The sequence below is a fragment of the Haemaphysalis longicornis genome, unplaced genomic scaffold, assembly GCF_048455015.1.
Source record: "Haemaphysalis longicornis isolate Haplotype H1 unplaced genomic scaffold, Haemaphysalis longicornis Haplotype H1 scaffold_17, whole genome shotgun sequence".
Taxonomy (NCBI): Eukaryota; Metazoa; Arthropoda; class Arachnida; order Ixodida; family Ixodidae; genus Haemaphysalis; species Haemaphysalis longicornis.
The window spans coordinates 3997243-4024001 of NW_027526276.1; the positions used below are offsets into that span (position 1 = coordinate 3997243).

At 47.0% G+C, this 26759-nt stretch overlaps 1 protein-coding gene across 1 annotated transcript; it reads left to right on the forward strand.

Annotated features, from left to right (window-relative positions):
* The first annotated feature begins 16274 nt into the window (after positions 1-16274).
* On the forward strand, positions 16275-22318 carry LOC144166405 (uncharacterized). Its single transcript, XM_077695929.1, has 4 exons — positions 16275-16432; positions 18158-18255; positions 19554-19882; positions 21938-22318. The coding sequence occupies exons 2-4, from the start codon at positions 18168-18170 to the stop codon at positions 22169-22171; spliced, it is 651 nt and encodes a 216-aa protein (XP_077552055.1). The 5' UTR covers positions 16275-16432; positions 18158-18167; the 3' UTR covers positions 22172-22318.
* The last annotated feature ends 4441 nt before the right edge of the window (positions 22319-26759 follow it).

Below are 26759 nucleotides of genomic sequence, written 5' to 3' on the forward strand. Positions count from 1 at the left end.
GGCGTAGGACGTTGATCGCGCTTCTAGCCATCGAACAGCCCGCTGAATGGCTAACAGCTCGGCCATCTCGGGTGTCGTGTTGACGGAAATGTGTACCTTGCGCTTCCTGCCGCATTCCGGACACTGGAGGGCAGCACCCGCCCCTACAGTAATTGGGTCAACTGTACCGTTGGTAAAAACCCTGAGCGCCGTGTTGCAATCCTCAGCTAGTCGCTTCAGTGCCCAGGATTAGCGGTCCAGCTTTCGTTTTTCTCCCCTCGCAAGTGACCGCAAAGTGTGCTGCTTTGCGGTAACTATTTTATAGACTCTCCTTGTTGAATAGACAATGTTCTCGATCCCAGTTTGTTTCCAGCAATGACCGCCCAACAGCTAAATGTGCTCAACGCAAACGCCGCATCATTCGATTCGCCGACGATCGTCTGCGTGCGTTACTGTGATGACATCTTGGACGCTTGTGTGTTCTTTGCAGATCACAAGTTCGGTCCATCAAGTGCTGGTATAGAGGTATAGATTTCCTGGACTTGCATGCACAAGCTCCACCTTCATGCAGTATCGCTGCAGCTTTTCGTAATTATCACCTTATTTCATTTGAATGGTGTGCTAAGTGTCCGGCCATTGTTTTGATTCAAACAAGGTTTTCAAGCTGTTTACTCTTTAGCTTAATTAGAGCTTTGCCGTAAACATAGTAGCACAGAAAGTAAATGTATGGCTCGGTATGCATGAGAGCTCGGGCAAGAGTACTGGTTTTATTATTGTATTCTGTCTATTTTATTTCTGAACATTTTTTTGCAGATTAGCGAGAAGAAGCAAGGGTGGGGGTCTGAAAATGTGCCACATCCGAATTTCCAGAAAGTTTGTACATCGTGGCCTTCATTTGCATTGGGTTGAGTGACGGAATGTGCACTAACTAAAAGATTTTTTTGAGTGCGAATGCACTCCTTAAGCGAGCCTGAATCGTCCGCCGCCGTCGTCCGCATAGCAACAGCTGCGGGTGCGCGCCAGTGATGCCAATTTAGCGGATTTTCCGCTAAATCTGGCGGATTTTATTTTATTCTGACGGGGAAAAAGTTACTCTAGCGGCTAGTGGATTTTTTGACGGGCAATTTTCATACATAGCGGATTTCTGGCGGATACCTCACGCAGGGCACCGGTTCAAAATCGCCCTGCAAGAAACCATTTCCGTGTCCTCTAAAAATGCAGCAATTGCTTAACTTCAGAGGGTAGGAGGGTGAGCTCCTCCTGTTCACTTGCTCCGCGTCTCTCAGACAAACAAATCCGTGAGGTTTCAAAACGGATCTGAGGCAATCGAAAAAATTCAAAACCAGTGGAGCAAAATCACCCTCCTGGACTGGAAGCAAATATCGTCCACGCAGTCGTTCTGGTGTGAAGTTCAGTCCTATAAAGACGCCTGCGGCGAAAACCCGTTCGCCGAGCTTGCCGGATTTGCCATGTCGATGCTCGTGCTGCCGTATTCAAATGCCGAAGTAGAGATGACATTTAGTAAAACAACAAACGTCATCCTTGTCGTAAGAGCAAAACTGAAGTGACACCAGAAAAGTTGTTCTGATTGCGAACTTCCCGCGGAAGCTGTTAGTGCAATCGGGACATCTGCAACGTGTGTGCAACCAAGTCACCTTTCTCGTCCCTCAATAAGTACCAGCGGTCCTGTGGAGATGGTGTCAGACGACGACAGCGGCGACGAAGACCTCGATGTGTTTTAAATGCAGAGCATTTCAGTAACTCACGATTTCACCCGCGTTGACGTCCGTCGTAGTCCGCACCGTCGTTGTCTGCACCCCTCCCCCTACACTATATATATAAAAAAATACTCTCCGGCGCCTGGTTTCGATCCCTCGACCCTGCGGGCGGAACGCAATGTACATGGCGCTCTCTCTACCCACTGCTCCACAAAGCCGACACAGAATGGGAGGCTACGAACGCGCCTTATATCCTTGACTCATTCAAACTACGCCAAGAAGCTGCTGATACAACGCATTCACTACCACCGACTCCCCAAACACTAAACGTTAACGCAATACACCCACCCCCTATGCGACGCATTTACTCGAGTCCCCCTCGCGGGGAGATGGGCCCAATTTTTATGTGTGTTGTCTTCACAGTTTCCGACCTACTATTTCGTTGAACTGTTAGTTCTTTTTTTTCATCAGTGTGAACATTTATAACGTTTAGCCTCATCTGTGATGAGGTTGACCAATGACGACCACCGCATCACTGAAGCCTCAAGTGCTCTTGTTTAGACTCTTAGTGAGACTCTTTTATATGTTATTTCAGCTCTCGTAGTTTTGGGGAGCTTTTAAGAATGATAAATGTATTTGTCATACGAAATTTCACTGTTTTTTTTTAAATAAAATAGGCTCTAGCGGGAAATTTAGCAGATATGTTTTAGAATCTAGCGGAATCTGGCGGATTTTTCACTGATTTTTAGCGGATGTCTGACGCCCAGCGATGGCAGCACTGGTGCGCGCGCTCCTCGTCTTCCTCCTCGTCTTCCCTAGCAACGGGGGGGAGATGGGCACGCGCTACTCTCCTCCTCCTCTCTCCGCTCAGTGACTGCGGGTGTTGGGCGCCCCCTCTCCACTTCGGGCGGGAGAGCTCTCGCTCGCGTAGCGGGCGCTCCGCATTCCGACGCGTGAGGGCGCTCGTGTAGCCCTCGCCGTAACGGCGGGCGCTACTCTCCTCCTCCTCTCTCCGCTCAGTGACTGCGGGTGTTGGGCGCCTCCTCTCCACTCCAAGATCACGATATCCACCGTAATCGCGCAATCAACAACCGTGCATTCGCACTTACACACTCTCCCCCTCGGGGAAGTGCGAGGGAATTTTTTTTTCTTTTCAGCTCTCTGCCTGTCCTGAGATAGCCTTTGCATTTGATATTTATCCCATTACACTGTTGCCCAGGTTCTAACATATGTTTCGTGCACTCCTTTCAATTAGACAAAAACAGTCAGTTGCCCAGAGACAACTGCAGACAGGAAATTACCCCAACCTGCTACTGTGTAGTCACAATTATCTAGAACTGCCCTGCGACAGATGTAAAAACTGCACCTAAAAGGTTGGCCGGAAATACGTGCTCTAGGCCTGGCCTCCTATCATCCCCACAGACAAATAAAGAAATATGATAACGACGCCCCGTAGCAGCGGGAGACGATACTGCTCAGCTCGGACGCCAAGTCTCGGTCCTGAGCTGTCCGGATGGCCGAAACCGCCGCGCGAAGCAGCAGGGTCTCCTGGCCGATGGCTGAATTAGAGGGAGGGGCCCCCAGTCTACCCCACCCGTGACCCCATCGGGCTGTTCACGAAATTCTCTGTCTCTCTCTCTCTCTCTGTCTCAACACTGCACACCACTAAAACAACTCCCAGAAAGCGGATGGACAGCCCGAACGAACAGGAGAGAGTACGAACGCTTAAACTGCAGATACAGATCCATTTTGCAGCAAATCATGCATACAGATGAGAGCACTTTATCAAAAACGCAAGCAGTAAGTAAATCAGTAAGTGTTGTTGAATAAGGCGGACTTAGCCTTGCATAGCTGCCGGCAATTGCTCCGCCTAATCGTCCCCAATACCATATCAAAACTCTCAAAGTCATCCACCTCACTTAGTCCTAAAATAACAGACACACAATGTCACCACACCTCACTTAGTCCTGTGGACTGCAAGAATCCGAGTAGGAGATGAGACACCTCTCTTCGCACAATCCAGTGGTCCCTAGGAAAACTACTAATGTCCTCCGATGTAGCATGGGGCACTCCTAACTTCTGGAGATCACGAAAAAGTTCGTCCGTTCAGGGTTGGTTTTGGAGCAGTTCATAATGAAGTGATCAATGTCACCAGTCACACTGCACGAGGGGCACAAAGGGGATGAAACAATGTTCTTAGCCAAGGACGCCTTATCTTCTACAAGGACGGTGCAAACGCGGTGCGATTTCCAACGCATACAGAAACAGACCGTTCGCGAGCACTTTAGGCAGCTGTGGCGACCAGTACAGTCGCGTGCGATTTGAAGGTAATCGCGCGAGCTAAGACCGATAAAGGCGATAACGCCCCCACGCGGCTTGTTTTACTCTGCCTGGTTCCTGGTTTACGCATTCTTCTCTCCCTCGGTCGCTGTTTATTCCAGCAGCCATCACTCCAGCAGCAAAATCCATAACCCCTGCCTCTTTTTTCATCGCGCACGCAGCGACGACGTCGCACTCGTGGTATTTTACAGCAGTTCTCGAAAAGGTGCGCAGAAACGCATTCTCAGGAAATACTGGAAATTTATAACAATTGGTGCTATCGTTGCTCACGATAACCAAGAAAAAAACGCACACGTGATTACAACCACACAAGATCACCACAAAGCGGAAAGGGTGGTTTGCTAGCCGCGGGAGTGATCACTGCTTGATGGAACAGCAACCGAGAGAGAGGAGAATGCATAAACTAGGTCCCAGTCGCTCCGAAAAAGGCCGCGCGGGGGCGTTATCGCCTTTATCGGTCTTAGCTCGCGCGATTACCTCCAAATCGCACGCGACTGTACATGAACCAGTCGTGACGAAGGGCCTGAAAAGAGCCGAAGCCTGTATGCTTCACCGAGTAAGAACCGACTCAGCCCGTACACCAGCTTGGCAAGCAGTATACGTTGTTCTTGCGTTTGTTTCATTGCAGTTAGTGGCGCATGCCGATATTTCTTCTTGGAAGGGGAAGGGAGGACCCTGAAAAAGACGGAAGGGAGAAGATGACAGATAGAAAAAAAGGTAAGAAAAAAGAAATCAATCCACAACCCAAAAACATGTACTGTAAAAATGCATTGGGAGTTTTCTACCGTACTTCACAATCGCTTTATTCATTTTTGTTTTATTTATTGGGAAATTGAGGAATGGCTGATCGTACTGGCAAGACTTCAGCTTAGAATCCACCTAAGTCTAATTGTTGCGCCACTTGCTACAGAGAAATAATTATCGGCCATCGTTATTTGAATACAGGTACGGACATTCGCCTTGTCTCCCCCCTGCGAGGATCTGTGATTGCGGTAGAACTATGAAATTGGATCGCAGCAACATAAATGAAGTGAGAGTCAGCACGTGCGAATTCATTGTCTTGTAGCGCCGTTCTGTTTCACTCCATAACGTGCCGCGCGAATTCAAAATACTCGCTAACTCTTGATGCTCCACCTTTGTCTTTATTAATTATTACGCCAGTGAAATCACACTTATCTGGGCACATCGTGCCGACTGGCGTGCCGACTGGGCACGTCGGCACTGCCAGCATGCGGCTCGGACTAAATCCGTTCCTTTTCATCGTGCAGCTCATCCAGGGATCGCTGCATCGCGGCAACTCGGACGGCTTCGCCAAGTTTCAAGTGGACTGGACGGACGAAGAATGCACCAGCGGCTACCACGTGCCAAGCCTGATACGGAATCTGCATCACCATGGACCGACGACAGCTACGAGCAGTACAGCGAATGAGCGGCACTCGTCGACACCACCCACCGCGGGTACAAAAGGCTGCGGCGCACTGTTCACGGTCTCGTCACTGGGCACGTCGGCACTGCCAGCATGCGGCTCGGACTAATCCGTTCCTTTTCATCGTGCAGGTAAGAAAACCGCACGAAAAATGTTTTCGCTCGGGTGATCCTTTTCCGGTAGTGCTGCCGTGCCCATGGCCATGCTGTTTGTTGTTGGAAACTGTAGGATTTCTAAAAAGGTTGTTGTTGCTGAGTGGAGACATAGAATCTAATCCGGGTCCTGCCTTGGAACAAATAGCGAAACAGCTAAATGACATAGCCGATGACATTAAGGATATTAAGCTGCAACGTTTAACCACAATAGAAAGAAAACTAGATGCTCTAACTGCACTTGAGAGGAAAGTTGATACTTTTCAAGCAGACATGAAACACATGAAAATAACTATTGAAATTCTTGAAAGCAAAATCGATGATCTTGAAAATCGTAGAAGACGCAATAACCTGATTGTTTATGGCTTGAGCGAGGAAGACGACGAAACGAGTGAGACGCTGGAGAACACCATCAATCAAAAAGTAATTAAGGACATACTTGAAATGAACCCGGTGGAAATCGAACGCGTACATAGGATCGGAAAGCCAGATCCGAACAAAACTAGGCCGGTCATCTTTAAATTACTAGACTGGAGACAAAAATCGCAAATTCTAGCAAGAGGAAAGAAACTGAAAGACACAGGGTTATCCATAGGTGAAGATTTCTCCAAGAAAGTCCGCGATATTAGGAAAAAAAACTTTGGGCTAGTGCGAAAACCAACCGGGATAACCAGGAGAAAGTATCGCTTGCCTTCGACAAGTTATATATTAATAAGCGCGCGTATATTTGGAGTGATGAAAAGAACGACAAGGTACCATTGGGAAAAGGCGACAGCGCAGTAGCAGCAAAAAACGACCAGTCAAAAACCGGGCCTGTGACGCGAAGCTGCACACAGTCGAAGACGTAGTTCTCATCACTGTGAATGCTCGCAGCGTCTTAAACAAGGTAGAGGAGCTAGAAAACGTTTTGCTCGATTATGAACCAGATATAGCAGCCATTACCGAAACGTGGTTGTCAGCAGATATTTCTAGTGATGAAATTTTTCCACCAAATTATTCTGTCATCAGGAAAGATCGCCCATCACGAGGGGGAGGTGTCGCCATATTGATTAAAAGACCTATTCAGTTTGTAGTTCTCCCTAACTCTGATGGAGCAGAGGCCGTTTTTTGCAACATTGTCTGTGATGGTTGTCATATCTTTGTTGGATGCCTTTACCGGAGCCCGTCTTCTGACCACGAGTGCATAGTTGCTGCTCAGGAATTCATGCAGATGCATGTGCGGAATTCGAGGGTTGTCCTTCTAGGTGACTTCAATCTGCCCGACATTGACTGGGGATCCATGAATTACAATACAGCAGCCGTTAGCGCACTCATAGATCTAATGTTTAACTTCAGCCTTCAACAGATTGTATTGCACCCGACACGCTTACAAGGCGGAACTAGTAACATTCTCGATTTAATTCTTCTCAGTCACCACTTTCATTCCACTCAACACACAGTCGATATAATAGAAGGCATATCGGACCATGGAATTCCAATGTGCCGCCTCCCACTTAGTTGTAGAATCAGAACCAAGTCAGCCGTAACCATTGTACTTAATTTTAAGAAGGCAGATGACAGTAGTATCCTATCTTTCCTTGCGCATGAGCACTGGAACTTTTCTGAAATGGCTTCTCATCCTACCGCAGACGTGAATTCGTTGTGGCTGCAATTTAGGAACATTCTATCATATTGCATCGCTAACTTCATTCCTGTAAAACATAAAAGAGGGCAGACGCAGAACCCGTGGATCACAAGAGAGGTGATACAAGCTAAACGTCGAGTTAAGCGATTACGACGTTCAATCAAAATCGGGAACGACCCAGCGGCACCACTGAAATTATCAGACGCGGTAACAGAATTTAAGCAAAAAAGTAAAGAGGCCAAGCACTTCTACTTTAATACAACACTTCCCAGTTTCATTACAAACAGCCCAAATAAGTTTTGGAGGCATTTTCGCAGATCTAAATCGCCGTCTACGTCTTTATCATTAGAAAAACAAACTACTAAGGCAAATGAATACAACGAATTTTTTCACTCTGTTTACAAAGGACAACAATGTTCCTCCACTCCCACCCCCCAATCCCTTACGTATAGTTCCTCTAAACATTTCACAGCAAGGAGTCCTAAACCTTTTACTAAACCTGAACTAAAAAAAATCGAATGGCCCGGACAATATCCCAAATGAATTTCTTAAAAAAATACGCTGAGTGGTGCAGCAGGTATCTTGTAATAATTTATCGCATGTCACTTTCAACATCCAAGCTTCCAGACGAATGGAAAATTGCAAAACTAGCCCCAATTCATAAATCGGGAGACACCGCTGAGCCTAGTAATTTCCGGCCTATTCCCCTTACCTGCACGTCGTGTAAGCTACTGGAACATATTATTTTGAAGCACTTGCTTTTATTTCTCGAACAAAAAAATTTTTTTACTCCCAACCAACACGGATTTCGCAGTGGCCTATCTACCACCACTCAATTGACCGAAGTAGTCCATGACCTTGCCCTGAGCATTAATAACGGCGGCCAAACTGACATCATCCTACTAGACCTAACGAAAGCATTTGACCATGTATGTCATAGAAAATTATTAGCCAAACTGGAAAATGCTATTGGTTCTGGAGAAATTTTGGAATGGATGAAAGATTATCTCGCTAACAGATCACAGTTAGTTTCACCTGAGAACGTGGCATCCAAAGCACTGCCTGTATCATCCGGGGTTCCTCAAGGTTCTGTTCTCGGACCAGTATTATTCCTCATTTACATTAATGATATCACCTCAGACATTGACTGTAATATCAAGTTATTTGCCGATGATTGTATTCTTTACAGAAAAATTACCAGTAACCATGACCGCATTCAACTTAACAAATCTCTTAACCAAATAGCCGAGTGGTGTTCTAACTGGCAAATGTCCATTAACATTAAGAAGTCTGTATCCATGTCTGTAACTAGAAGAAAGAATCCATCTGTTTTCACCTACAAAATTACCGACACCCCACTAGGCAAAGTAAGTCAACACAAGTACTTAGGAATAACCATTACATCCCAGCTCAGGTGGGATACCCACATCTCAAACATTGCTGCATCGGCCCTTCGCAAACTATTTTTCCTTAAAGGAACACTGAAGTCATATGTAAACATTGCGGGATTACTAGCGCAAATTGTAGTCCGGAGTCCCCAGGCCATGTTTCGACCACTCTAGGCGCGTTTACGCGATTTTATTTTGTAGAAAAATTAATTCGAAAATGCCATTCTCCTCTCTTTACGCTCGCCCATTTTCTGTGGCGTTTTCGTGTGACGTCGGGAGGAGCCGAGCTCGCAATTGGCTGCGCTACTGCACGGCTCCCCGGCCTTCAGACAGAGTCAGTCGGCCCAGCGTTTCGTCCGCCAGCCGCCGACGGGTTGTCGCAATTCGTTCGCTCAGTTGAAACGAAGCCAGGACACGTTTGTGAATGGAAGAATGTGCCTTTATTTACTTGGTTAGTTTGTACACTGTATCTAGCTCCAAGTCACGGTCGCTTCATTCAAGCGCTGCACAAGCGCACATGCGACGCTTCGCTGACTGGTACGCCAGTAGGAAAATATAAGGCCTCTTGAAGGCGGGAGAAGAGTCAGCGAAGTCAATTTAGGTACTAAGGAAATAAAATAACTGATATTTTTACCGTACAGCGTAAAACTAGGGTGCGGGAAGCACTCTTTTGCGTTGGGCGAACAAGCACAACGGCCAGCAGCACGACTACGCATCTGCGAACGCTTTTCCGTCAAAGAAATACAATTGCTGGACGTGAGATATTGCGGAAACTTGGGGGATGCTTACTGCACGAGCGCAAAACAACAAATAGTCACCTATGTTGCTTGGAATACTAAAACTAAATAAAAGTGTAAACTGGTTATACATTATATACCTTATATTTCCGCGGTCGGTCAGGCTCGCCTATGGTCTAGTTTTTTGGAGCGCTAGTTATGTCATCCTAAGTGTTTTGCAACTCTCAAGTTCGAATCCCCGCGGGTACGTGCTTTTTTTTTTTTTTTACAAGTTAACTTTTTCGTTTTCCGCCGATGTTTTCTATACTGAGTTCACCTTTTTTTTGGGCCTCAACGTTCATTGCTCCACGAACTAGTTCACAGAAAGCGCGCAGGCTGGCACTGGCGCGCTAGCGAGTTCTCGTTGGCGTGCTGTTGCCATAAGCACCGACTGCTTGCGGGCAGTGGGCACAGGCCAGAATCAACAGACCCTTGGCCTGGTGCGAACACGCTTTTTACGATACAGGCATGAGTGAGGCAAGCTCCAAATATGGGGGAAAAGCGCATTGCATTTGAGCGTCTGCGGGGGCGCGGAGGGCGTTCATGCACTGTGTAGGCCTCGGCTATTGAATGCTACGATTCCAAGCCTTCCTGGGAGGCTTATCTTATGCATTTTACAGCCGACAACATGGCAGTAGTGCGGTACGATGGTTACTGAGATATTGAGAATGCCCATCCAACAACGCCATAGGTTGTGTTTTACAGAACCGAAACCGAAACTTGTTTGATTGCTAACCTTGGGTATCGTCCAATCACGGTGCCCCCTCCTCCCAACGTCACAGCCTTAGTTGGTGCGGCCGCCGCAAACCGCGCATGGTAGTTTTTCTTCTTTCGCGCTTTGTAAAATAATTACCGATTTGTCAACCGGATAAACGATGAAAAGTGTGCTAATTTGAGCCAGTTTACGCAGTGCAAGCAAAAACGAAAGCTTGACAAATTCACTTCAGTGTCCCTTTAAAAGATCCTTACGACTGTCGCCAGACTCGCCACCATCTACCAAACTATTAGCTTACACTACGTTTAATCGACCGATTCTTGAATATGCCAATACAGTGTGGTTCCCACATACTACAACTCATATAATGACTGTAAGGTCCAGTTATGAGATCAGCGGCCAGGCGCCCGGGCTGCGCGTGAGAACCCGCCGCTCTGTCTGGCGACTTAGCACTGCCGACAATGCGCTGCAATCGACGCCAATTGGTCACGGCGTGCGCGGGAGACGGATTGTCTGGCCCACCGCATGCCACAAGGATGATCCCCCATTGAGAAGACAGACTGCGGCGCCGGATTCCAGGAATGTCTACTTGACGCGCGGAGGTGGTGGGATTACCGGCGTCCGGACAAGCGCCGCACGAGTCTCTATTGTTAACACGTCCCGGTCAGCATGACGCACAGTCGCGTCTTTCGCGCTCATCCCTCGGGGTCGTACGCGTTTTCTGGCCCGCGGGCGGTCCGTTGACCTGAGATAGCGACGCCTCATTGAATATTCCGTGACGTGCTGAGTGACAGCTGTCTACGTGAATTCGGGCACTCCCATACGCGTGTACGAACGCTACAGGGGCGTTCCCGAGAGAGGGTGATCTCGAGGTTTTAAAAGGCCGAACTTGGCCGTTGGAAATCGTTCTTGTCTGAGCGCCGAGCTGGCCGTTCCCGGCGAGACAAGGAGTCTCGACCGTTAACGCTAGGTTGGGATTTAGGAGCCCCCTAGTCGAGGTTAAGATCGCGTCGGAGGTTCAGGGTGCAGCGCCGCACCGGGCAACTAGACGGATCTTGCGGCGAGACAGGGTCTCGGCCGTTGTTTCTTGAGCGGTTTGTGTACGCTCCGAGAATAGGAAGAGTTAGACGAAGTTGAGGAGCTCGAGTGATTTGTGCGCACTCGGAGCTAGCGTCTAGCTGCAGTTGGAAGTTTTTCTTTTCATTACTCATGTACCCAGTTATCCTACTGTAAATAGCTGCACATAAACTTCCGTTTCACTTAATCAACTTCAACGCCTCGAGTTCGTCAATTCGACCGCCATCTTCAAGAACTTCAACACCATCGCCCAGCCAGCCTCCTGTCAAATCAACCGGAGCCCGGGCGATTGGGTTCCTGATCGACACCGGACTTCGGGGAAACCATCTTTACTATGACTTTAGAAAATGTCCAACGAAAAGGTATTAGATTCATTCATAATAAGTATAGGCGCACTGATTCACCCACCAACCTACTGTCGGCCTCTGGCCTGCATACATTGGCAACTACGGCAAAGCAGGCGCGTCTTAAATTTCCGTTCCACTTCCTTCATAACGCTTACAAAATCGACGTTACCAAGTATATTTCACTTTCACAGTCCCACCGAACGCAACATCAACACGACTACACTTTAACAGAATATTTATGTCACAATGATACATTTAAATATTCATTTTTCCCGCGTGCCATACATGAATGGAACCAGTTAGATCCTGACATCACCAGAATCACTTCATCAGCTGAATTCGCGAAAATTATCGATGAGTTATGTGAAAGCTAACACTAAACTGTTTTTTTTTGTTAACTGACGTTGTGGGCTGATACACATGTTTATTATCCTCTGATTATTGTCTCACTAAAAAGCGTATTTCTCTCGCACCATTGCCCAATTTCCATGTGTTCCGCCTTAGGTTTCCGTATGTTCAATGATGAAATATTTGCGTTTTCATTGTGTTTGTGTTTTTTTTGAAGTGTCTTAGCCTTTGTAATGTTTTATCTTGGTTGCTTCTTTTGATATCTTTCGTTGGAAATGTTAGAATTACACACTTCATGCCGGCGGTTTTGTGCAAAATAGAAAATTATGTTGTGAGTAATCGTCTACAAGTGACGAATGTTTGTTTTGTTCCCTGTAACTACTGTGGCATATGAATGCATTGTATTTGTTGTGCCCAGCTGCAATGCTCTCAAGCTGAGAGTGGCAGTATTGGAAATGAATAAATAAATAAATCTGGTCATGTTGCCGTTACCGCAAACGCCTACTTGCCTTACGGATGTGTACTCGTAAAAAGTGCGAAACTTGGCGTAAGGTTAATTCAAATTCTTGAAAACGGCATACTACAGGCATTTAGGCATTTTACTGTAGGGCTTGTGCCGAGTAAAGGTAAACGTGCGGCTTATGTGGCGTCATTACCGACACACACGTGATGAAGAGTTATAGGTGGTTTTTGCCGTATACATTAGCGGGAATTTAACAGCGCAGCAGTGAAATGCCTTCGCTGCCTCAGTGGCTGAGGCGCTGTTCTGCTGAGCCTAAGGACGCAGGTTCAATTCCCAGCCATGGTGGCTGCTTTTCTGATGTAGGCGGAAAGCGGAAGCGCGCGTGTGTAGAGATTTCAATGCACGTCATGAGATCCCCTGCATGTGGTGAAAATTAATCCGGAGCCCTTCACTACGGCGCGCCTAATAAGCCCAGCTGTTGCTTCGGGCCGTTAAACCGCATAATCCACTTAAATGTCTTTTAAGGCGGGAGCTGAAGCCATGCCCCCCGCGACGTTCACCCCCGATTTCGAGTTTTCCAACCAACCAAAACCGCGAACAGAAACACCGAAAGCGCGCAACAAACGACAACACAGGAGCGGTCGTAAGCACCGAGTTGCGGCATACCAGCCCCTCGCTGGTGGAAAGAAGAAAATAACTAATGAAAGGCGCGTTGATGGAGGTACTAACAGAAGTAGCTATAGTATTGGTATCAGGCGGACGTTGGCCACAGTTAGCGCAAGAATTTTTTTGGCTAAGCTATCGACAGACCCTGTTTTTGTTTCAGTATGCGGGTATCGTACGATTGCACACGTAGATATAACGGCCATTTGTAGCGCGAGAGCGGAAGGCGTTCTGTCGCCTGCACGCCGGACGCACGGGACGCCACTCGCGCGTCATTGCGGATATTTCAGCTGACCTACAAGGTCAGCGAGGCTCGAAGTGACGTCGACGGAGAACAGTCAATACCCGCATAGCTCGCAAGCAGCCAGTAATCGCGGCGTCTGCGACACGCCTAGAAGGGGTCGCGGGCATCGTGTAATGTAACGAGTCCTCGTCGGGTGCGCACAGCCAGGCGGAGTGGAAGTACTTGCTCAAGTGGCCGCTTCTCTGTCGGATGGCGGCGGAGTTGGTTGTTGTTGTTGAACACGTTTATTCCTCATTTTTATGCTAATCTAAGGCTGCTCGGAAGAATGAAAAATGAACAACAAACATAAAAATACCAAGATGGTACACGTTCTGTCGTTTGATCACTGGCTTCGGCGTTGACAGGCTGTAATTCTGGTGTCCGAGCCGAGAAATGGTGACAGGAGCTTCTGCGTTGGTACGCCTTCCCCAGGACATGAAAGATTGCTGCGATATTTGCCCCAAACAAAAGGGTAAACTGGCTTCGGAGGCTCAAATCCCGCTGCAACTACAAATCAACTCTCGCGACCGCATTGCAGGACTGACCTACACTACTGTACGTTCGCTCAGCGCATTTTCGCCTCAAGTTGACATCGCTCTACAGTTGGTAACGAAACGCTTGGAGAGCACCATACTTGATTTTAACAGCATACGCTCCTCACCGGAGCTGCTAACCTTGCAAGACTTTGATCCTCGGTGGTATGTTGACGTGCTCCAGCGCGTAATTTTGGACAGGCTTGACATATGACGAGGTCAAACTGCCCAGACACCCAAGTGAGAAGAGACATGGGAGGGAGGTATATAGGCGCGAATACAGAAAGGCGCGGCAAAACTGCAGCCGTCTGTAAGACAGTCGCAAATGAATGAATGAGTTTGTTGCAATGAAAGTTGAAAGGAAAGTCCGCGTTTTTTTTAAGTGCGACAGCTTGAGCTGATTCTTCAGGGCACAGATTCGGCGCGCGGACCAAGAGAGGGTGTACAGCACAGGCTACGGCTCAAGAACAATAAAAGTGAAGGAATTGAGTTGAATATAAAATTGGGTAAATTTGGGATTGGGCAGGAATCGCACGCAGTGGCATGCGAGAAGAGCACGCACCCGCAACGCCACTACACGCCTGGATGGTTCTACTTGACTAAAGATGGACGTGTAGAATGCGTTCTGGCCTCACTTACAGAAATGTGTGTTTTGGGGACATGTACTGAAATCTACATAAGTCGTTTGAGCGTGCAATTGGCAGAAGTAGCCATTAGGCGAGTAGCAAAGTATGTTTCCACTGAATGTCCCGTTTGCGAGGCGTGCAACCGCAGCGCCATCATGTAGCATCTGTTGAAAACTGCGATCGTAGGGTGCCGTCCCAACAGACTTCAAAAGACGATGCGAACACGGGCAAGGGCAGGCCTGATGTTAGACCTGATGTTACGCTCTGAGCTTTAACGTCGTTAATCGTTACCCGCTCCTTGACGAGCAATGAGTTGCTTCTCACGGCGTAAGGCACAACGTTACGGCTACTTAAAGTTAAGACTAAAGTAGGCCTAACAAAAGCTTTTGGCCAAGGCCCTTGTTCATGAAAACGATGAAGAGAAGAAAAATATGCAGAAGAGATCCAGGGGTGTGGATGTCAGCTACGGCTGCTACGGCTGCCGTCGAGGCGGGGTCGGCGATGGACACCTCCACGCAGCCTCCCGTAATTGAAGAACCGAACGACTATGATTTCGTAGAACGAGGAAGAGAAGACTCCCAAGGAAACCTGGATAGACGAAGTGAGTAAATCTCAAAGGAGGAAGCAGAAGATGACGAGCGCACCTACAGGAAACGAGCTGGGGCTCTCGGAGACTGCATCCAAAGATATAACGGCGCCAAGCGACGTGACACACACAAACGTCCACCACTCTCCAAGCATGACTTTAAAATTGTAATTCGCCCTTCGGATGGCCTCGATTTGAGCAAGTACCAAGCCTGTACTATCGCGGACAGTATCTTGCAAACAGCACAACTGCCCTGTCGATCAAAATCAGGATCGACAGGGCACAGAACATTGCCACCGTCAGCATGCTGAACGAGATGGCTGAAGGGAAACTGGACGACAAATAAAAGTTGAAGCTATAAGGCGGGTACTACCGCGTCAATCATTACGGCCTCTTCCCACACCATTGAAGTAAGGTACTCGTTCACGGCATCCCGAGCCACCAGACTTCAGAAGAAATTTTGGGGAATCTTCGGATGCCGGGCTACGAATTTGCAGTATGCCCGCGCCTAGGACAGTTGCGTCACAGCTCGTTCCTGCCGTCATGTATTGGTAGAGCTGACGACGATGGGGGATTTAGCTTCCTGCCTGTTCGCTTGTTTGGCTCATATCGTCCGCTGTCTTGCTTATTCCGCGGTGTACTCACGTTAACAGCACCTCTGGCAACTGTCGTGCGCGCAATGGAACACTTCGCGGAAATGAACGCTTCCCAAGGAGCCGTTCCAACCAACTCCGGCTTTTTCGCCTAATGGGCCATTTATTGCTTCTGCATTAATAAAGCGAGCCTGTTTGTTTGGTCTAGTAACAGTTTATTGCCGTGAGCCTCATCTGCATCGCTGGTTGTCGCGAGCGTGTACAAAGGAGAACTTAGGCAGACAACACCACCAAAGAGTGTTCTTTTCAAACTGCTGTCAGAAGTGTGTCACAAGAGCCTTAGGATGTGGCTATTGAATGAACGCCGCTCCCTTGGCTTGAGCGTATTACACACACCGCTGAACCCACGAGACGGCCTTGGCAGTCGTAAGGAAGGAAGGCTAGAGTGAACAAGAAAAGAAGAAAGAGGGCTCGAACGGGTTTGTTGCGGAGCGCGTTTAGCAACATGTTTCACAAGCGCGACACGCGTCGGTTGGGCGCGCCGCTCTTTGTTGGCTTGTTTTGATTAGAGCTTTCGGATTAAATATATCTACATCGTGCTCGCACGTGGTCCCGGTCCGTGCAATTGCGCGCCAACGCAAGGGCTTGCCACCGCATTTCTGCTCGCAGCTTAGTATCTCTAGAGTATAAAGATCGGGAGCCATGACACTGCTGCCAGACGCTGTCGACCCAAGACGAGACCTCAGCAAGATTAGAATCCTTGGTGAACTCCCTTCTGTGGCTACGGACAAGTAGGTGAATTGATGCCTCAGAACAATCTTATAGGTGTACGTAAATGTGCTGAGTAGGAGTTTTAAAAGTGTCTAAGTACCAACGATCACTTAAACAGGAACTAAATCATACTTAGATTTTGCATTGCAAAGAAGGAATTCAGGTAAAAAGTTTTCCAAAATATTGGCAAGCAGACTACCGATGTCAGTGAGACCTAACGTAAAAGTTATTCGGAATGCAGAAGGTCTGCGCCATAAAGCGATTCACCGAAAGCTGCACCTAAATTATAAGGCGTGACTCCGTGGCAAACAATCCAGTAACACTATTCGTTTTCTTGCTTACGGATTGTTTCGTTTCGTGGAGTGGGTCAGGTAGCATTACAATCGGGGCAGGTACATACATAGCTCGCCTGGGTGTAGCTCGCCAGTTTTATGTGCTAAGTCTGATTAAGGTGCAGCGAATGCTCGAGCACTGTTATTACAACTTCATCAATTTAAATTGTTGGCTCAACCGGAACCTGTTTGAATGTATAGGCGCACTTTAGGTTCTAAGTTTTCAGTGAAGTGTTGTTTCATAGTCGCTAAGACGAATACTTGCGCTAGTTGTGACACAAATGAAACAAAATTAAAAACAAATGCATGGTGTACTAGGCTGCCGCGAGTTTGCGACTGTTGTTCAAATTTCGCCGTGCTCCCTCCCTGTTTTGCGCCGTGTCTGCCATCTAAGATAAACCCACGTATGAGCAAAGCGGCAATCCCAAATTACATTTAGACGGCCGTGGCTTTTCACAAAACACTCTTCACAAAACTTTTCAGATTTTTGTTAAAAGGGAAGCAGTTGTTAGGGTCGTAATACGTATCAAACAGCGCGCACAGCGCTGCAACATTTGGATTAGTACAGTCGGTCAAGATTTCCTAGGCCACACTAGACGTTTGGACCATAAAGAATTTAAAAGAAAAGCTTAACTGTTAACTGTAACCAAAATGTTTTATGACAGTACGAAAGAAACGTGTGCTCTCCAGCTTTCCGGCATAAAAAATTTCGTCCTCGCTAGAGAGGTAAGTTTGTGCTTCGAATTTTTTCTACCTTTGGATTTCTTGCTTGGCCTAGCAACTTTTGACAAAGGCTGTACTTCCAGCAGAAGGATTGCGCATCCAATTAAAGCCTGTAAAAGTTGTTGAGTTGAGCGTATAAAAGTAAGACTGAATTAAGTGTTTCTCGTTGTAGTAACCTTCATACGTAGCCTCAGCAATATTGCTTCGGATGTTTACGTTTGTCACGGTTTATGTGATTTAATACTGGTACGGTTCAACCAGGACAAGGCCCATTAAATACAACATGTACAGGTGCCGTCATAAGTAATTGGAACAAGGGTTTATGAACATCACAAAATATTTGTCATGATGACTTTATAGCAGCAGCCCTTACCGGTTTACAGGAAGCTTTTTCCCTTAGTTAGGACTCACCAATGCAGTCAGGCAGTTTCTGGAAGAGGAAATCCCTGAAAATTTACGAGACCCTGTTCGAAACACTTTTGACTGCACCTGCACACGCACACGCACTCACGAGCACAGACAGACAGACAGGCAGACAGACAGACAGACAGACAGACAGACAGACAGACATACAGACAGACAGACAGACAGTGAGTCTTTTCAAACAAATGCAGTCCCACGTCGAGAAATGACCCAACATAGCACAAGTGTTTTTCGCTGCTCACAAAACCAACATTGCACATGTTATTTGTAGATCTGCTGTCATGATGACATCTAGAAGCTTCACAGTTCTACTGCTCCTGTGTGCTGGCATGGTCAGGGCCATACCGCAGCTGAAGACATCTCCTGCAGGTATGGTCAACGGGGCTTACAGAGACGGCTTCCAGTCGCGGGTAAAAATAATTGTGCAAATGCAGTCTCTGGCACGTGCTTGCTAGGCTCGTTATCCACACGAAATATATTTAATGCTTCTGTCATCTCTTCGAAATTTTTTTAACTGCGTGCTTAGAGCTTGCTACAACCTGTGTTATCCCACTTAGGCGAAAATAATACCTAATAGGGAAAATGCGTTTTTCGCTGGAAATTTACAAACACATCGATTGCCTGTAACTGCCTTCGGCACTTTGTTTCGTATTCTGCCATATTCTGCGCAGAGCAAACTTCTGCCGTAAGTGCTAACTGAGCAACCCAATTTTGAACAAATCTTTGCGACACTTCTTTTGCGATGCGCTGCCAAAGTTGATGTCTATGAGAGTACGCGCGTATGGTTGCTTCCGTTATAAGATGGAAGAACCGTATTCTAAACATAATAGTCAAGAATACGGAGTTTCACTTGCAATTATAGCTATTCACGATGACTTTCCAGACCTGTCGAGAAATCGGTCATAAAATCAGTGCGATGTTCAGGATTTTTTTCTAGTTTTGCATATTGCCTTTAACTCACTCCAGTGTAGATTATATTTTCAAGTTATTTAGTGTCGCGCTTTAGACGCCGCTGGAGTGAAAGCAGCGGCAGCAAAATAGTTACGTGTGGCCTCTGCCCCTAATTCAACTGGACAAATATTTACTACTAACGTAACTGAATAATTAAGGCAGATATTTTCAGTTGTTTCATCATGCCTGTAACAAGCGTCAACATCACAATAGATTGATCCAACGAAAGTTTTCACTTTCAATCGAGCTGTTTGGCTCTACTAAACGTGTGCATGTCACGTTTTTTTTTTTTTCAATTTTTTCTGCTGGTTTGTAAATTAATGCGGTGAAATGTTAGTGTATGGTATGTGTGTGTGTGTGTATTTTTTATTTCTTTCACTATAGCGTTTTCTTTCTTTTTGGGCTTCGAAAATTGTGCAAGCCATGTTGTTCCTTTTCTGCATGACATAAGGAAATATGGTATCTATATTTTTTTATTTTCACTTGATTCTGTGATGTGTACTGCTCCCGGCTTCAGTGCAAGTTACTTTGAGAGGAAGGGCCTCGTCAGGCTGTAGCCTCTTGCCCCCCCCTCGTGAGGTGTGAATGTACTTTCACCCCTCCTAGAAAACAAATAAAAAATAATGATATGGCTTATTCGATAAGTAACTTGTAACCTTGCCGGCGGACTTCACTATACTCTACCGCTATATTTCTAACGTTCTCGCATTTTTCAGATGCATCTTGCGATTTCTCCGGCCTTGATCTCGACGAAATGGTGAACGACGTGGTGATCCAGCTGCCCGCAGAGTACTCTCGACTCAAGCGTCCGGCCGAAGAAGTTATTCCTGGCCTCTTCCTGGGCTCGGTCGTTCACACTGGCCTGGACAAACTGCGCCCCTACGGCCCGCTTCTGCCTTACTGCCGCAAGGGCTCCAGACTCGTGCAAGTCGACCTTGCCGCGACTGAGCACCAACTTAAGGCTTCGCTGCCCTGGAAGACGTGCGCCGGACAGAAGGGAACCATCGAAACCACCACTGGAGCCAGAGTGACAGTGACATTCGAGGTAACTGATAGCGTTATCTCCGATGTTTACGGCGGGCTTTGTATTACAAAACCATTTTATTTTGCGTATGCTGACTCGTGATGCACAAGCACGATATGTCGCTATTCGAAATTAAAATTTAGGTTTGCGCAAATTTGAAGGGGTGCGAAATGACTGTGGTGATCTTTGCACGCAACTTGAGAAATTAATCTTTAAGTGAAAATGGTTCATGGAATTTATGAGGTTTGGAAAAAATGTTATGTTTAAATAGAAGTTAAAAGGACAGGGTTTTGTTGCTCGTAGCTATAAATGCAGGGCGTTCCTGTGTTAAAACATCTGTCTTTAACGCATTCAAGAGTCGTTTTTATCTTGAATTTCCCGGCTAATCATTCTGAAGTTTTTGAAGGTTCTTGCAGACCTTGAATTGAAGCTAAACATTTGCTTTGCGCTACCTAAAGTGTTGTGGAGATGGTCTTGCTATATTCAGAGGGATGAAAGCCACAGGGTGCCACTCTGTGGGCTGCAACAACTGAAGGCCAGTTACACGAACTTATCAATTAACGTCAGTTCTTCATTTAGAAAAAATTCTGGTTAAACTAGTATTTTAAGTAAAACATAATAAAGGGGTTACTGCCTGCGCAGTATTACTTTTATGAAACGGTTCTACGATGTTCTTAAAAGCATAAGCAGGGTCCAAAAATGCTTCAGTAGTAAGAAAAAGGTGGAGATCCTCGTTCTTGAACGATCCGGCTTAAAAAAAAATTTAAAGCTTTTCCAATACTGTGAAGATGGAAGAACAGCTAAGGTGTATTTGTGGATCAATACATGGAGTTATGCGTGGTGACACTTATTGATCGAATAAAGACACAGGTAACTTGCTCAGAATTATTAGAAAGTAATTCTCATACAATTTGTTTCTGGATAGTTCCAATAAAACAAAAGTTGTAGCGGTTTTCTGTAACCATACTTCCTCCCTAGACGACCGCGTCTTGACATCAGACGGGAGTTCTGTCTCTTGCGGTGGCTACTTCTCAGATGGAGGTGTAAAGCGAAAACACCCGTGGGTCGAGATTTCAGCGTGCGTTTAAGATACGGTGGGGGTCAAAATTAACCTGGAGCCCTTCACTACAGCGCGCCTCACAGCCAAAGTGTAGCTTCGATGTGTTAAAACTCCATAGTATTAAAGGGACCCTGCAACACTTTTGATAAGCGCTTTCACTCTTCCCTTCGCGTCTGGAAGCACTGCGAAAGCCACAGATATCGCCAGCACGGATCGGCGCTGCGTGATTTGCTCGTCGCACCAGATGCGCCTTCCGCTTGTGCTCTGTTTTTGTGGCTTTATTTTTAAAGTTGCTATCGAAAAACGTTCATTGCTGCAACTGAAGGAAAACCGGCCAACAGACGCTACATGGCCTAAGTGACGTAATTCGGGTCGTCGAAGAACGTCCAGACCGGGAAAGAGGGAAAAATCTTTTGAGCAAGTTTCCAAGTTATCTGATGAGCATAGAGCGGTAATTTTTGGCTAAGGTACTTTGCGAACCCCCAGCCTAAGTACTGGGTGTGTTGGGTGACTACGTTCTGCAAGCATTTAGGATTTCAAAAAAGTTGAAAAACGTGCTGCAGGGTCCCTTTAAAATAATAACGAATGCTGTAACGTTAACAACTTTGCAGTGAATTTATTGTGACAAGTAAGTGAAATTTTGGGTAATAGTAAATGCACCTTAGAGGCCAATTTCAGATTGATTTCTTCTGAGGTACCCTCATTAAATTGAGCGCTACAGAGCTCTGGAGCGAGCGCGAATGTTTCTTTGTGGACGCGGCCCCGATATGCTCGGAATTTAGATCAGAACTTACCGCAAGACAGCTTCGCTGTAACAACTTGCTCTGTGAAGCTTCCAGCGCAACACTGAGCCCCCGCCAGTTTCACTAAATCAAACTACCATATTTGTATTGGAAGCGCAAAGATCGCTCTTTCGCTTTTGTAAACATTCTGCAAGATATTCTTTACTTGCCACGCAGCTTCCGTGGCAGTGCTGATAAGTCGCGCGTCCTAAATCACGGAATTCTTTTCCTAAGGTTGTTCGACCGACCGACAAGGAAGGGCGCACCCATGAGATCCTTGTTCATCACAGCGGACCGACCCCCGTCATAGTGGAGCCTGTGTCCGTTTATCTGCGAGGAGCCGGAGACATTCTGGGCACTGCATTCACAGTGGTGGGCAAACTGTTTCCTCAGATGCCCAAGGAATTCTGGTTGGACGTGCTGTCACACAGGCTCCGCGCCCTCCTCAGGAGCATCGCGCCTCCTTGAGTGCTATCTTGCGTACATCAAGTCATCAAGAGAATCATCGCTGAAGGCACTACGTGCTTTAGCGGTTGGTTGACGCTGTCCACACGCAGATGTCTCTCCCACCTTGTTTGTTTCCCGATCGAATAAACCCTGATTTCTTGGAAGTTATAGCGCGCACTTTTGTTCGTTCACTACAGTCTGTGTTATGTCGTTGCTTATTGTTCGCACGGCATAGTAAGTTCCAAGTCGCAGCAACTACTGGTGAAATAATTTGGAAACCTATTGATGCCCATAAAAGGCTAACAACATCAAGAGTAGTCAACAGCATGCACTTGGGCTTGCAGTGTTGTCTGGTCCAGTAGACAATAACATCCCCAGACACCAGTGAGATGGAAGTACATAGGCGCAACCATGCACAAACAGCCATCTCTCATGAGAGCAAGATTTGGACCTCCGTGTGTAAAATTCGGCAGCAGCCTGCTTATAAACCCAAGCCCTCAGCAGCAGCAGAGCACCTGACCAGGCGATAGTCAGGACCGCTATGGAGCATAGCGTGCTTATATTATCTCTGGGTTCGGACAGGCAGCCTGGTGAACATGAAATTAGTAACGCTCAACGCTCAAGCTTTGACTAGCGAGGGGAAACTTAGCTGTATCATATGCAGGTTAAACGAGGTTAGAACAGGTGAGGGCCCTAACAGTTGAATAGCGGGTATACTTTGGACTATTACAGACGACGAGACAAGAGAAAGCTCGGGATTTAATTCTTGATCCCCAAAAACAATATTCCATAGAATGTGGAGAAATTTTCGGCATTAACGAATTAGTCGGAGTGGTTGAGATTAAGGTAAACGCCGAAGCGCAGGCTAAAGATAGTACCAGCCTATGCATCAACCTCCAGCTGCGATTATATATACAGCAGGATGTATTATCGGCAGTGAATAAGGTACACGCACAGTTTTTTTGATAAAATATTACGTGGTGCCGGTGTATTTTGCATAGGACCGGCAAACAGTTGCTTCTTGACGACTTGTATGGCCCAGCGAAGTGAGATAGATAGATAGATAGATAGATAGATAGATAGATAGATAGATAGATAGATAGATAGATAGATAGATAGATAGATAGATAGATAGATAGATAACGAGATAGATAGATAGAGAGAAAGATAGATAGATAGAGAGAGAGAGAGAGAGAGAGAGAGAGAGAGAGAGAGAGAGAGAGAGAGAGAGAGAGAGAGAGAGAGAGAGAGAGAGAGAGAAACCTTATATACAGTGGAAGTGAGCCTTTTTGTGGTCGGGGTCTTCAGTCCAAGACTCCGTTGGTACGGCCGGCGGTGTTCGCCCTTTCCGCTAGCAAAAGCTGCGTTTCAGGACAGCAGCTGGGGTGGTATTCTCGTAACTGTCCCTTTTGAAAACGTCCCTTTTGAGTCCCTTTCATCGTAACGTACTTCCGGTTAAGCAGTGGGCGTTGCCAGTAGGTTTGTTACGCTTGCGTTACGTCACTTCCGGTTGTTTGCTTTTAGCCAATCAGGGCTCGCCAAAAGGGACACTTTTGAAAGGGACGCAAAAGAGACAAAACAGGAGAATACAGCCCCTGGTCAGCGTACTCTCCCACTGCTCGCGTGAGGGGTTGAGGATGGGGGGAACATCTGGGTTCACTTGATATTCCCAGACGGGATCATAACGAGTCACTGAGGATGGATGGCGCCTAGTCGTGTTTGGTGTGGAAAGGTATTGGTGTGTAGTTGTCTCAGGATGACTTCCTGTTCTTTCGTGGCCTGATCAGTGACTGGTGGGTACAGTTGCCTTGCTAGCCGGTAAGGTTGAGTATACGTATGTGAGGAGTGGTTGCCAGATCCGCTCCGACTCTTCTTGCGGTGGCCGGTGGGCGAGTTATCGGGCCACGACGTGTTTTTCGACTAAGAAGAAGCAGGATCAGAGCAGCCCAAAAGGCACGCTTTGAGTCTGCAAACATGGTTATGCTCTCGTTGGGCTTCTGTATCCGCGACTCCTGCAAACGCAGGTGTTGGTCTCGGTGGTCGGTGTTATAAAAGGTTTGCTGCTGCAGCTGACAGTTCTGGTTACATGCCGTTAAAGCCCTGTATCGAGTGTGTCTGCACATGCAATAAAACCAACAAATTAGCGGGACGCCATCATGACCAAAAATGTCGTAGAAACTCCCGAATAGGAATTGCATAGTGGCGTATGCGTTCTTCCCAGCGGCGCGTTATGACGCGTCACGCGTGAAGCACTACCAACAGGCGGAGAAATTTCCGAAGGGAGTCATCTATAAATGCTTAAAGCAAATATTTATTTGCTAAATACAGTCAAGCCCGGTTATAGCGAACTGTAATATGTGCCGCGATTAGTTCGATACACCCAATAATTCGATATAGCCGAACCCGTCCATAACGATTTTTTGTTACGAGTTGGTAGTACACGGGACCCCCCTGCCATTCCCACATTAACGAAATGCCATTACATTGCAGAAAACAATCAATTTATTGCATGCTATAAAGCTACTTTTCGCCTTAACTGCCCACTTCGCAAAAAAGGGGTGATTTTTGTTTTCACTTTCGTTTTGGCGGCACGAACTAGCACCGTATTCTCTACACGAGACATCGTTTGCACCAGTTCAAGTCCATGTCCTTCAATATCGAAGCAACATTGGCGAAGACCATCGGCTGGCAAAAGCACTTCATAAAGCATCGGACGGCTTTACGTTGTGACATTCTCAGTCTCTTCAGTGCTTTCAGCAGCCCCAGCTGCCATGACATCGGCGACGGTGTGTACGCTCAAGGGGCTCACAGTGACGGCGAGATCATCTTCAACTGATCATCATCATCATCCAACATCTCGAACGTTGGCGGCCTCTTCGCGCAGTTCACCGATGACGCCGTCTTGGTCCGGACTCGCTGGCTGGATGGGCTCCATCGTGAATCCCGTGCGTCTGAAACAGTTACGGAAGGTTTCGGGTGTCACGTCGGTCTATGCGAGGCTCAATACAGTCAAACCCGATTATAACGAACCCGGATAGAGCGAATTATGGTACATATCGAACAAAAAAAAGGTCAGTTACGAAAATACACGCGAAACATATTCCTTATAACGAAGTTCACATCTGATATATCGAACTCGGCGCGCATAGAATTGCTGCCAAAATGCATGGTCTCGGAGCGGTGATTGAGATGTTGATTGACTGCGATGGAGATGTGGAGCCTACCATAGTGCGACGTGACTCCAGGCACTTTCCGTAACTGTTTCCGACGCGCCTGACTGGCGATTAAACCATTCCAGTCAGCGAGTCCAAACCAAGATGGAAGCACCGATGAACTGTGAAAAGAGCTCGCCAGCGTTCCCCGATGTTGTGCTGAAAGGAGTGCCCTTAGAGGACTACCTGAGTGTCGACGATGACGTTGCCTTCACTGCGAGATCCTCGGACTCCGGCACCGTTACCGATGTCATGACTGCTGGCCCTGCTGGAGGCACCGAAGAGGCGGAGGATGTCACGAGTGAAAGCCGTCCGATGCTTAATGAATCGCTTTCGGCAGTCAATGTGCTCCACCAATATTGCTTTGATATTGAAGGACACGGACTGCAACTGATACAAATGATGACTTATGTAGAAAATACTGTGCTAGTTGACGCCGCCACAACGAAAGTGAAGACAAGAATTACCGCTTTTGGGGAAAGTAGGTAGTTACAGCGGAAAGTAGCTTTATTGCTTGCAATAAATAGACAGATTTGTGTAAATTTATTGCGTTCGTTTCTGCATGCGGGGATGGCAGGAAGAGGCGTCCCGCGTATTGCGAACTCGTAACAAAAAACTCGTTGTAGGCGTGTTCGGCTATTTCGAACTGTGGGATATATCGAACTAATCGTGGCGCATATTGCAGTTCGCTATAACCGGGTTTCACTGTATCTCAATCATGGACAATCAGCACCTCAATCGCCGCTACGAGACAATTAACGCATTCCGGTTGGAATTGTAGGCGCGCCGAGTTCAATATATCCTATCTGAACTTCGTTATGAGTATGCTTCCCATGCATTTTCGGAACAGATTATATTTTGTTCGATATATAGCGTAATTCGCTCTATCCGGGTTCGTTATAATCGGGTTTGACTGTAGTCGCAGTATCCTAAAATGACGATGGAAAAATTTAGGTGTTCTTGTCTTTCCCAGTTGTGTCCGGGCTGAGCACCACGAAAACACGAATTCGACTGCACTCACGGGGAAGGCTATGACGAACACACGGTCAAACCTTTTCCTTCTTTTATCAAGGAGCACAAGACACAGAACACGCGCGACTAAGATTCTTTAAGATGGCACGAAGATGTAGGCATGAACGAAAAGAGCATTTGACAAATCTAAACGTTTTTTTTTTCTGTGACGGTCACAACGCACGCGTCAGTACGTGCAATGCTGGCGCTTGACCCCGGATCGCAGCCTTGTACGCGTCCTGAAAAGGCAGGATAGGGATGTCCGCCCGCTGAGAGAGAAGAGAGCTCGATAGAAGTGATCAATCAGAGCAGCGGCCACGGGCGGCGATCGCACGCGGGGAGAGCTTTCGAGTCAATCTCGACGGTGCGTCAGCTTGGACTGGCGC